Here is a 13,531-nt window from a genome sequence, read left to right on the forward strand (position 1 = left end):
GCCAAAGACAATGGAGGCGGGATATGACATGTAGATTAATGGAGGCTTCACCTCCCTCTCATTCTAAGACACAGGCTGGAGGGGCGTGACAAAGCCTGTGACTGGCAGAAATTCGCCCACACCATGTTATCGCTACAAAATAATAAAGATTTGATTTCAAATATATATTTTTATGACAATTTAAAAGAGTTGATACTAATGATTTACTTTTACTCTGTATTCCAAAAGGCTTTTTTTTTTGTTTTTGAACATGTGACCAGCAGCAGGGGTCTAGAAGCTCCTGCTTATTCCCTTCCCACCCAGCCTATAGCAAAAATGACAGCCAGGCGGGGAATCAGTTATCCTGACTGGAGGTCATAGGACGTACAGCAGGATAAGCTGCTCGTGCCTGCCCCGACACACCGCATCTCTGATCTCGGTAAAGAGCCTATGATGTAGGCTCTTTACCACATGATCAGCTGTGACCAATCACAGTTGATCACAGCAGTAACCAGGAAGCGCCAGTAATCGGCTTTTGTCAGTTTGCGCTGACAAGGCACGAGGAGAGGAGAGCCGATCAGCGGCTCTCCTGACAGGAGAGGTACCCACCCCTGATGCCAATCAGTGCCCATAAGATGCTAATAAGTGCCCATTACAGATACCAATCAGTGCCTCATCAGCGCTGCCCATCAGTGCCTCATCAGCGCTGCCCATCAGTGCCTCATCAGTGCTGCCCATCAGTGCCTCATCAGTGCTGCCCATCAGTGCCTCATCAGTGCTGCCCATCAGTGCCTCATCAGTGCTGCCCATCAGTGCCCCATCAGTGCCTCATCAGTGCTGCCCATCAGTGCCTCATCAGCGCTGCCCATCAGTGCCCAGCTATGCCCATCAGTGCCCAGCTATGCCCATCAGTGCTAATTAGTGCCACCTTATCAGTAGCCATCAGTGCCACCTCATCAGTGCCAATCAGAGAAGGAGAAAATGTACAAAATGTTATAAAGAAATGTAGAATTTTTATTTTTTTTATTTCAGTCTTTTTATCTGGTTTAGCAAAAAATAAAAAACCAGTAGTGATCAAATACCACCAAAAGAAAGCTCTATTTGTGGGGGAAAAAATGATAAACATTTAATATGGGTACAGTGTAGCATGACCGCGCAATTGTCATTCAAAGTGCGACAGCGCTGAAAGCTGAAAATGGGATGAAAGTGCCCGGTATTGAAGTGGTTATGTTTCCCTGCAGACAGGCTGGGAGAGAGTTGGGTCATGTGATAAGTGTATACAAAAAAAAAATAATAATTAAAAAGCAAAAAAAATAAAAATCAGAAAAAAAAAGTACTTGGATGCGTTTTTAATAAAATAAAAATTATAGTGCCGTCATCCACATACAAAAATTTAAAAAACAAACATGTTATCTTACCTGCTCTATGCAGTCGGTTTTGCTCAGAGCAGCATGGATCCTCCTCTTCTCTGGTCCCTCGGTGGCCCCTCCCTCCTGCCAAGTGACCCCACAGCATGCAGCTAGCTATGGGAGCACCCGAGCCAAACCGCTGCACTGTCTGTCCATTCAGACACAGAGCCGCGGTTCGGCCCCACCCCCTCTCTCTCCTTATTGGATTACTAACTGATTGACAGCAGTGGGAGCAAATGGCGCCGTGCTGCTGTCTCAGCCAATAAGAAGGGAAAATCCTGGGCAGCCGAGACTCTCCTGCAAGAGCGCTGGATCGAGATGGGCTCAGGTAAGTTTTAGGGAGGCTGCTGTACACTGAAAGTTTATGGTATTAATGCATAGAATGCAATAGGATAAAAAAAGAACTGCCTTTACAAGCACTTTAGGGGCAGTTTTTCTCAAGTTCAAATAAAGAAACCTTTTTTTGTACCGTATGATTCCTTGGTATAGCTGGTGGAGGTTTGCTTTGTTACAGTACAGTCTAGGTTACAGCCTGGCGTTCTTTATGCAGGAAAATATATGGGGGGAATTCCCAGGTCTTTATCAATAGACCTCTGGTCACAAGGTGACAGGAGACTGAAGGAAGTCGGCAGGGCTGCAGAGTTAGTGTAATGTGTTGCACTTTGAATAACAAATTGCACGGTCATGCAACACTGTACCCATATGAAGTTTTTTATCTTTTTTTTTTCCACTAAAATAAAGATTTCTTTTGGTGGTATTTAATCCCCACTGGGTTTTTTTTTTTTTTTTTTGCTAAACAAAAAACTAAAAAAAAAAAGAGAACATTTTGGAAAAAAAAACTTTTTTGTTGGTTATAAAATTTAGCAAAAAAGTAATTTTTCTTCTGCACGGTTTCCACCGGTGGGGACCCCGACGAGGCTTCCACCGGTGGGGACCCCGGCGAGGCTTCCACCGGTGGGGCCCCCCGACGAGGCTTCCACCGGTGGGGCCCCCCGACGAGGCTTCCACCGGTGGGGCCCCCCGACGAGGCTTCCACCGGTGGGGCCCCCCGACGAGGCTTCCACCGGTGGGGCCCCCCGACGAGGCTTCCACCGGTGGGGACCCCGACGAGGCTTCCACCGGTGGGGACCCCGACGAGGCTTCCACCGGTGGGGACCCCGACGAGGCTTCCACCGGTGGGGACCCCGACGAGGCTTGCAATGATGGACACTAATGATCAGTGCCCTTATTATCTGGGTACATATCCCAGTCACACTTGGAGGTTACCGACTCTCCTCCCCTCACGCTGCGACAGTGCGTGAGGAAAGTACGGCCGATAACCAGCAAGTCTATTTACATGGTGATCAGCTGTGAATGGCACACAGCTGATCACATAGTAAAGGGCCGCTGTGATTGGCCCTCTACTGTGATCAGCTTTGTCCAAAGGACACAGAGATGACGGAGAGCGCCGGATGTGAGTGGGGGGGGGGGCATGGCTGTGCTGTGGCCGTCCTATGGCTATATCGTGGTTATGAAGTGGTTAAGCAGACCATAGACAAGTTGGTTGTACTGAAGTGGATCAATAGATGAACTTCATTACAGCCAGCTTGCCCATAGACAGTCCCTGTTGAACTGGCCAAGAATTGATCAATCTATGGCTTGCTTAACCACTTCAGCCCCGGAAGGTTTTACCCCCCTTCCTGACCAGGCCCTATTTTGCGTTTCGGCACTGCGCTACTTTAACGGACAATTGTGCAAAGGTGCAACGCTGTACCCAAACAATATTGACGTCCTTTTTTCCTCACAGAGCTTTATTTTGGTGGTATTTGATCACCTGTGCGATTTTTATTTTTTGCGCTATAAACAAAAAAGAGCGACAATTGTGAAAAAAAAAATATTTTTCACATTCTGCTATAGGACATTCCCAAAAAAAAAATTAAAAAAATCAACATTTTTTAACATTTTAGGCCAATTTGATTTCTGCTACATATTTTTGGTAAGAACAAAAAAAAAAAAAAAAAAAAATCAAAATAAGCGTATTTTGATTGGTTTGCGCAACGGTTATCGCGTTTACTAACTACGGGAAAGATTTCTGTCATTTTTATTTATTTATTTTTTTTTTTTTTACTAGTAATGGCGGCGATCTGCGATTTTTCGCGGTACTGCGACATTGCGGCGGACAGATCGGACCCCTGACTGACATTTTTGACACTTTTGGGGAGACCAGTGACATTACTACAGTAATCAGTGCTAAAAGTATGCGCTGTTACTGTGATCAAAAGGAGTTAATGTATGCCTGTATGCTTACTGTGTAGGGGGGGGTTCTGTGACACAAGCACAGACAATTCGCAGTTTCAGATTAGAGGAAACTGATGATCTGTCATTGCCTGCCTCACAGAGGCTTTGTTTACATAAGCAGGCGGGTCTTCTCTCCGTTTCCTGGACGATCAGGGGAAGGAAGGCAGCAATCGCCGCCTCTCCTCCCGCGGCCCGCCTCCCACTGTGTCTAAACAGCGGGAGCGCGGCTCCGGCGGCACGCGCACGCCGCCGAGAGCACATGCACTCCAGTCACGTAGTACTATGTGACTGGACGCAGGGGAGCCGGACTGCCGCAGTCGGCAAGCGGTTAACACTCATGTCATTAGCATCTTTCGCTGGCTTTAAAGACCCGGCTCTGGTGCTTCTTTCTGCCTCCACACTTCGATCCCTGCACTCTTCTCAGCCAAGAGGTCACCTCCATAGAAAAAGCCCCCACCACAAGTGCCAGGTGGGGGCCAGGATGGGTGCAGGGAGCAGTAGTGTAGAAGCGAAAGACGAGTTTTGAAGCACAAATGTATTTTTTTTTTTCCTTTTGCATAAGGTTGGAAATGGTTAAAGTCTTTGTTATGTTTTTACAGTTTTAAAACCATTGGAGGAATTTACCTTTATTTCCTGCCTAATGACAACACGGGATTTCCCGGGAAATCTTCGCAGATAGCTAGAAAAACACTTCATAGGTCATTATAAATGCTTTCATTTGAGTTCCCTCACAGGCTCCCCGTCCCATCAGGGCTCTGGTTTTGTTCCCCCTGGAGAAGGGATTTCAGATATGGGGGGGAAGCATTTTTAAGATTAGTTAGGTTTAGGCTTGAATTCTATTTAACCACTTGCCTACTAGGCACTTTTACCCCCCTCCTGGCCCAGACCAATTTTCAGCTTTCATTGCTGTCGCACTTTGAATGACAATTGCGCGGTCATGCAACACTGTACCCAATCATTTTATCATTTTGTTCACACAACTAGCTTTCTTTTGGTGGTATTTACTCACCACTGGATATTTTAAATAAAGGAAAAAAAGGCCAAAAATTTGGAAAAAAAGAAAATAAAAGTTTTTTTTAGTTTCTGGTATAAAATTTTGCAAACAGGTACGTTTTCTCCTTCACTGATGAGGCGGCACTGATGAGGAGGCACTGATGAGGCGGCCCTGATGAGGCGGCACTGATGAGGCAGCACTGATGAGGCGGCACTGATGAGGAGGCACTGACGATCGGGACACTGCGAGCAGATGTCTCCTTTAACACTGGCCAGTTACTGGCTTCTCTCCTCTCCTCACACTAACAGCATGAGGAAAGGAATGCCGATAACCGCCAAGTGTGTTTACCTCGCGATCAGTTGTGACTGGACACAGCTGATCATGTGGTAAGAAGCTGCTGTGATTGGCTCTTTAAACGTGTGCAACTAAACCCCTGTTTTTAACACCTACTATTGGACAGGTCAATTCGGCTGGTCGGTAAGGAAAGCTTGGAATCTTTTTGGGTCTTGTTACATGCGTTGCCCTTCCTAGGCTCCTTGCTGCAGAGACCAGTTACAGGTGTGGACAGCAGGGCAGCCATCAGAAATTTTTGGGTCCCTTACACAGCTTTAGGCCTGGGCCTAACAACCAACATTCCCCAGGGTTGTCCAACCAAATACGTCCACTAGCCATCCCACCGAGTCCTTAAGTATACCCACTTTTATTTTAACATTCTTACAACTTAATATATGAAAATGAATCCAATCCAGCAAAGAGACATCCCTATATATTCAGCAAAAAGACATCCCAATCCAGCATAGAGATGACCTCATACATTCAACAAAGAGACATCCCTTGGGCTGCATCAGCATACTCTGCGGCCGTCCTGCTTTAGCAATTGCTAGTTACTCAGCAGCAACAACTCAATCACGTTGGTTGGGCCTGGGCCCCTCGGGATGCCTGGGCCCCCTACGTGTGCATGGGCTCTCTCCCCCCCCCCCCCCCCCTCGATGGCAGCCCTGGTGGGCAGTAATCATTTGTTGTGCTATTGATTGGCTCTTTAACCCAATCTGGGATCAGCTGCGATCACGGAGCGCGCCAAAGTGGGCACGATCATGGGAAGACGTCAACCTATGTGTGTCTATGGATGCACACAGCCCAGCTCAGAAGCGTGCCTGCATGCACACAACTTGCTATGGGGGCACAAGCAGAAAGGGAAAAAAAAACTGTAAATCTCAGGACTGGATGGACAGAAATACCTATGGTAGGTATTTAATCTGTATATTTATGTATGCCTGGGAGTTTAGCTTTAAGTTTTTTTTATGAAAGCTGCAATCAGATTGGCTTTGATGAACACACGACATACTCTCCGTAGTTTTGATTAATTGGATTTATATCATTGTGGGCTCACTCTGGTCAGGAAGAAGATCCTAATACCCCACATTAACCTCTGATGGGCAGACTTGCAGTAGAAATTCTATATCTTTATTGGGGCGTAACAGAGGCTTGTTGGATCTTACCGACGTCAGCTGCGGCTGCTCCCCGTTCTTATCCGTTATATGGAGAAAATTCTTCTTCCCCGCCTCAAAGCCGGCATCCAGTAGAGACTGATCCGGGCTGGGATCCAGCTCAGTCTGAAAAAGAAGATAGCAACAGGACTTGAGAAAATGATAAAAACGCCTTTGCGCCGTCTGTCGCAATTTTTTAGAGGTGAGCTCTGCCCAGTGACAATATTCTATCCAAAGTACATCACATTAATAAAAAGTGTAATAAAACCCTAAAATATGATTACAGCCACTGACCTCAGCACTTACCTTGTCTGCTGCTTATCCTTTGTAAGCCCTGCCTTTCTTCCTAACTGAGCCTGTCATGGGTCATTGCCCCAGCTTTCCAGGTTTATGGGGGGCTACATTGCCTTGCAGGGTCCTATGCTGTGCCACGGTAACCACCCTTCCATGTGAACTCACGAATGGCAGTCCAGGATACCAGAAACAATGACGGGGCATGCATACAGTGAAGGAAAAAAGTATTTGATCCCTGAGGATTTTATACATTTACCCACGGACAAAGAAAAGATCAGTCTACAATTTTAATGGTAGATTTACTTTAACCACTTTACCACCGGAGGATTTTGCTGTCTTACGTCCAGGCCACTTTTTGCAATTCGGCACTGTGCGATTTTAACTGACAATTGCGCGGTCGTGCGACGCCGTACCCAAAGGAAACTTACGTCCGTTTTTTTCCCACAAACAGAGCTTTCTTTTGGTGGTATTTGATCACCTGTGCAGTTTTTACTTTTTGCGCTATAAACAAAAAAAGAGCGACAATTTTGAAAAAATAACAATATTTTTCACATTTTTTTGTATGAAATTCCCCCCCCCCCCCACCAAAAAAATGTAAAAATCTAAATTTTTTTAAATTTTTGGCCAATTTGTTTTCTGCTACCTATGTTTGGTAAAAAAAAAAAAAACATCACAATAAGCGTATTTTGATTGGTTTGCGCAAAAGTTATTGCGTTTACTAATGGGAAAGATTTGTCATTTTTGGGGTTTTTTTTTTTTAAATGAGTAATGGCGGCGATCTGCGATTTTTTTTGCGGGACTGCGACATTGCGGTGGACAGATCGGACCCTTGACTGACATTTTTGACACTTTTGGGGGTACCAGTGACATTTCTACAGTAATCAGTGCTATATATATGCCCTGTTACTGTAAAAATGACACTGGCAGGGAAGGGGTTAATTTTATTGGAGAGGGAGGGGTTAATGTATGCCTGGTGCTTACTAACGTGTGTGGGGGGGAGGTGACTGAGTGACACAAGGACAGATCACAGGTTCAGCTATGCTGAACCCTACAATCTGACCCTGCCTGTCACTTAGGAGATCCACCCGCTCTGCTTACACAAGTGGGCGGATCTCCAAACTCGATTCCCCGACGATCGGGGAAGAGCAGCGGTGATCGCCGCCGCTCCTCCCCTGGCCCGACTCCCGCTGTGACTGAATACAGCGGAAGCGAGCATCAGGCGGCGCACGTGCGCTACCCACAAGGGGAGGAGTCCAGCGACGTAGGTCTACGTCGCTGGACGGAATCGAGCCACTTTGCCGCAGTAGCGCTCGAGTGAGCGGTCGGCAAGTGGTTAACAGTGAGAAACAGAAGAAAAATATCCAGAAAAACGCATTTCAAAAAAAGTTTTACATTGATTTGCATTTTAATGAGAGAAATAAGTATTTGCAAAAAGGAGCTGGGCTGACATATACGGAAAACAGGCGTGTCTCAGTCCCAAATATATTGCATAAAAACAAGAGAAGGAGGCCCAAGGGACTTTTAACGAGACATCCACAAGAATATAAAATTACATATATTTATTATACAGAAGGATAAAAAAAAAAAAAAGATCCTTTATCCTTTTGTATATTAAAAATGTATCTAATTTTATATTCTTGTGGATGTCTCGTTAAAAGTCCCTTGGGCCTCCTTCTCTTGTTTCTATGAAATAAGTATTTGACCACTTCGCAAAACATGACTTAGTACTTGGTGGCAAAACCCTTGTTGGCAATCAGAGGAGGTCAGACATTTCTTGTAGTTGACCACCAGGTTTGCACACATCTCTGGAGGGATTTTGTCCCACTCCTCTCCAAGTCATTAAAGCGGAGTTCCACCCTAAAATTAAACTTACCTCCATCTTCTTGCTCCGGGTCACCTGAAAAATAATGGATAATCGCAATTTTTTTTTTTACTTACCTTGTTTTAAAAGAAAATATACTTACCTTACTTCCTCTTCCTCCCTCGGCAGCCACGGCAATTCGTCACTTCCTGGCTTGCAATGATTCCTGGGAGCTGAACGTCATCGCTCCCAGGAATCAATGCGCCTGCACCGGCCCTGACGTCAGTTCCGGTGCAGGCGCCGTCACACCTTGCTAAACAGCTTCTGGGCATGCCCAGAAGCTGTGCAGGGATTACACTGCAGCCCAGGAAGTGACGGCGGGGCCGGTGCAGTGCATCGTGGGACCGAAGAGGACGCAGAAGAGGATCGCACTGTCTTCAGCTGCCCACACCGGAGATGGCAGCACTCGACAATACATTTTCAAGGTAAGTATTTCTTCTAAAAGGTAAGTGCAACCCGGGACAGATCAGAGGCTATCCATTGTGGAATGTACTAGCCCTGACTGTCCCGGGGGTATTTTATGTATTTTTTGTTTTTGTTTTAGGTGGAACTCCGCTTTAAGGTTTCGAGGCTGTCGTCTGGTAACTCAAACCTTCAGCTCCCTCCACATTTTCTATGGGGGCTAGGCCACTCCAGAACCTAAACGTGCTTCTTCTTAGTCACTCCTTTGTTGCCTTGGCCATGTGTTTTGTGTCATTGTCATGCTGAAATACCCATCCACTACCCTTTTTTAATGCCCTGGCTGAGGGAAGGAGGTTCTCACCCAAGATTTGGTACATGGTCCTGTCCATCGTCTCTGATGTGGTGAAGTTATCCTGTCCCATTAGCAGAAAACCACCCCCAAAGCATAAATGTTTCCCCCTCTATGTTTGATGGTTGGGATGGCGTTTTTGGGGTCATAGGCAGCATTCCTCCTCCTCCTCCAAACATGGCAAGTTGAGTTGATGCCAAAGAGCTTGATTTTGGTCTCATCTGACCACAAAACTTTCACCCAGTTCTCCTCTGAATCATTCAGATGTTCATTAGCAAACTTCAAAAGAGCCTGTACATGTGCTTTCTTGAGCAGGGGGGCCGCTCGGGGGCTGCAGGATTTCAGTCCTTCATGGCGTAGTGTGTTAACAACTGTTTTTTTGGTCCGAGCTGCCTTGATTCCTCACCGTTCTCATGATCATTAAAACCCCACGAGGTGAGATCTTGCATGGACCCCCAGAACGAGGGAGATCGACCGTTATTTTGCGTTTCTTCCATTTGGGAATAATCGCTCCAATAGTTGTCTCCTTTCACAAAGCTGCTTGGAAATGGTCTTGAAGCCCATTCCAGCCTTGTGTAGGTCTACAGTCTTGTCCCTGACATCCTTGGACAGCTCTTTAGTCTTGGCCATGGTGGAGAGATTGGAATCTGATTGATTGCTTCTGTGGACAGGCGTCTTTTATACAGGTAACAAGCTGAGATTAGGAGCACTCCCTTTAGGCTCACATTCACATTGGTCCGATTTGACATGCAATTTGACATGTCAAATCAGAGCCAATTGTCGGCAATGGCACCGTCTGAATTGGTGCAGCAGCAACTTTACAGTGCCCCACTGATTCCCAAAAGTAGTTTGTGTACTACTTTTGGCAACTTCGGAGGGCGATTTCAATAGACATCTGTGCAGGAACCCGCGCAGATATCTGTGAAATCACCCTGAAGTCGGACTGAAAATGCCGGTTTTAAATTGTGCGAGTTCAGCTGAACTCGCACGATTTCAAACATGCCTCAGTGTGAAACCTAGGCTAAGAGAGTGCTCCTAATCTCAGCTTGTCACCTGTATAGAAGACACCTGAGAGCCAGAAATCTTGCCGATTGATAGGGGATCAAATACATATTTCCCTCATTAAGGTCCCTTTCACAGTTATGCGACCTAAAAGTCGCACGATTTTGCCTGGACTTGAAGCAATGCCTGTATAATCTGAAGTCTATGGACCTCAAAACGCATCAAAGTCGGACCAAAGTACTGCAGGAACTACTTTGAAGTCGCACAGATATGAACTGTACTCATTGGAAATCATGGGAGTACGACTTGTCACGCGACTTTGCAGTCCCAAGACGCAGAACAAGTCACACAAGTGTGAAAGGGGCCTAAAATGCAAATCCATTGATAACTTTTTTAAATGTGTTTTTCTGGATTTTTTTTTTTTGTTGTATTCTGTCTCTCACTGTTAAAATAAACCTACCATTAAAATTATAGACTGATCATTTGTCAGTGGGCAAACGTACAAAATCAGCAGGGGATCAAATACTTTTTTGCAGTGCCTGCAGGAGTAAAAAGATTAAAATAGGTTTCGGGACACTATTGGCCATTGTTAATAACTTTCCAGGGATAAATAGGTAAAAAAGAATGTATTTCTATTAAACAAAAAAAAAAAAAAAAAAACAATTTGTGGAGGCTTTGGTACTGTATTTATTATAGTAAATAATAAAGATGTGCGCTGCCACACACATATAGATTATATATATATATATATATATACATACATACATACACACACACACCAAAAGTTTGGACACACCTTCTCATTCAAAGAGTTTTCTTTATTTTCATGACTATGAAAATTTTAGATTCACACTGAAGGCATCAAAACTATGAATTAACACATGTGGAATTATATACATAACAAAAAAGTGTGAAACAACTGAAAATATGTCATATTCTAGGTTCTTCAAAGTAGCCCCCTTTTGCTTTGATTGCTGCTCTTGAAGGAGTTCCCAGAGATTCTCAGCACTTGTTGGCCCTTTTGCCTTCACTCTGCGGTCCAGCTCACCCCAAACCATCTCGATTGGGTTCAGGTCCGGTGACTGTGGAGGCTCTTTGAATAAGAAGGGGTGTCCAAACTTTTGGTCTGTACTGTATATATATATATATATATATATATATATATATCTCCATCTATATCTCTAAATATATCCCACCTTACGGAGTCTGGTCTTGATCCAACAAAGGGCATAAGGGCAGCATCTCTTGGCTGTCTCCCTCCTCATTGGCTCAAACACAGCAACGGGAGGTGAGGAGCAAGGGGCAGGCCCGAGCGCACAGGCAGCTCAGGAGTGAGCCAGCACTAGTGTCCCCATAGCAAGCAACTCAGCAGGGGGGGGGGGGGGAATCAGTAGCGCCCCAAGAAGAGGAGGATCGGGGCTGCTCTATGCATTTGGTAAAGGTAAGAATGATTTGTATGCGATTTAAAAGAAAAATAGAACCTACACAATCACTTTAGAACCAGTTTCACATATATGGGTTTGCAGCCCGGTGTATTTCCGTTCACCGTTTAAGGTGCTAATTTCGCCTGAATTCGCACCTGAACCGGACCCTAAAACCCACAGGAGTCTTTTAGAAACCGCACCGCAGCTGCCCCAGACATGTGTGAACCGGATCCATTGAGAGACAGTCACAGTCACATGTCCTGCGAATTGGATGCGCTTAAAACCGCATCAAATTGGCACATATGTGGACCCAGTCTAAAAGTGGAGCTGGTCTTTAGCAATATTTTTTTATACTACTTCTATTTTAAAGAAAAAAGTTATGTTTTCATATTACAGGTATAACCTGGTGCTAAGTGGACCCCCCATCCTGCCCCGACAGCATGTAAGGGTTCTTCTCCCCTACGCAGCTGTTATCTATTTGAGGTACTTCTATAGCGTCATCAATTTACGCAGCACTTTACATTTAAATTAAGCAGTCACTTCAGTCCCTGTCCTTACAATCTAAGGTCCCTAACTTACATACATACTAGGGCCCATTAACCTACCTGTCTTGGAGTGTGGGAGGAAACTGGATTACCCCGAGGCAACCCATGCAGGCTCATGGAGAACATTGTAAACTCTACCACTAGGCATGTGGTGCCATTGTTGTGGTTCAAACCGATGACCCTAGAGCTGCCATGCGGAAGTGCTAACTACTTAGCCACTGTGCTGTCCCAAAATTGGTTCAGTTGTGCAGGGCTCCACCCCCATAACTGCGCCATTCATTTGCAAAGGTCTGTGAATGAATAAACTACAAGTCCCATCTTCCACTGCAGCAGGCAGACTTGTAGTCCTCAATAGGACATCAGGGATCACAGCACTCATAGTTCATTGACACTTCCACCAGCTCCTTCTTTGAAAATCTGTACCTAGCTGGTGGAATAGTCTGTAGGACCCTGTGCATTGCATTCCTAATTGACTGGTTCATTTTATAAAAAGGTTTCATTTCTGAAAAATATATGTGCATTATTATAAATATTTTTTTTTTTTCTTTTTTTAGGTGGATTTTTACTTTAAATATAGATTAAAAGCAACGCAACAGGTTCAGCTGCATCCCTCTCTGCTGGTACTGCCGGTACAGAGAATCATCCGACACGCTCCATGTAACAGCACTAGGGCTTGGCAAATGGCTCCAATGAGAATGACTCAGCACTTACACTGAGCTGTCTACCCTCATTATGGCTCTTTAACCGGGGCAAGGAAGTGGAAGAAAAAGGCAAGCATGGGCTGCTAGGAGGGGTCCACTAAAGCCAACATTGACTATATATAATCCATATGCTGCTAGTCTTAGTATATCGATAGGAAGGTATATCATATTTACTTGTTATAAATTTTTTCAGTTACGGTAACTATCTCTTTGGTCACTTACGGCTGCAGCTCTGTCAAGAGCAGCCTTCGTGGCCCTGCTGTAGGGACGAAACAGCAGGGATGCGAGGCGGGCAGTGAGAGATGATGTCAACTTTCTGCTGCCTGCCGCACCGCTGACAGATTGGCAGAGATTGCAGTGTGCGCCATGCGGGGACAGGGGGAGGAGGTCTGACCAATATTTGTAATATCAGTAAGTTTCTGACTGATACCGATTTTTTGAAAAATGTGAATCGGTCGACCCCTTTTACAAACAGCAATGATCTGTCTTGTCCTGCAGGCCCACTGAGGGCTATTGAAGTTTGTCTAAACTGCTGTAATTGGGAAACTCTGGACACAGTGAAGAGCAGTTACATAGTTATATAGTTAGTGAGGTTGAAAAAAAGACATCAGTCCATCCAGTTCACCGCTGTTAACCGTACATTGTATACCCCTGTATGTTGTACATTGTATACCCCTGTATGTTGTACATTGTATACCCCTGTATGATGTACATTGTATACCCCTGTATGTTGTGGTCTCCAAGGTGCCCATCTAATAGTTTTTTTAAACTATCAATGCTCCCTGCTGATACGACTGCTTGTGGAAG

General features: G+C 45.1%; 1 protein-coding gene across 7 annotated transcripts in view; it reads right to left on the bottom strand.

Annotated features, from left to right (window-relative positions):
• The window catches only part of USP47 (ubiquitin specific peptidase 47), a 130,859-nt gene that overhangs the window by 77,695 nt on the left and 39,633 nt on the right, over nucleotides 1–13,531 (bottom strand). For all 7 annotated transcript variants that reach the window (XM_082269626.1, XM_082269625.1, XM_082269622.1 and 4 more), the window contains one exon: nucleotides 6,159–6,272. In XM_082269626.1, the coding sequence (XP_082125752.1) occupies nucleotides 6,159–6,272 (114 nt within the window). The remainder of the gene's footprint in view (nucleotides 1–6,158; nucleotides 6,273–13,531) is intronic.

Source organism: Pelophylax lessonae (genome assembly GCF_965119305.1).
Source record: "Pelophylax lessonae genome assembly, chromosome: 10".
Taxonomy (NCBI): Eukaryota; Metazoa; Chordata; class Amphibia; order Anura; family Ranidae; genus Pelophylax; species Pelophylax lessonae.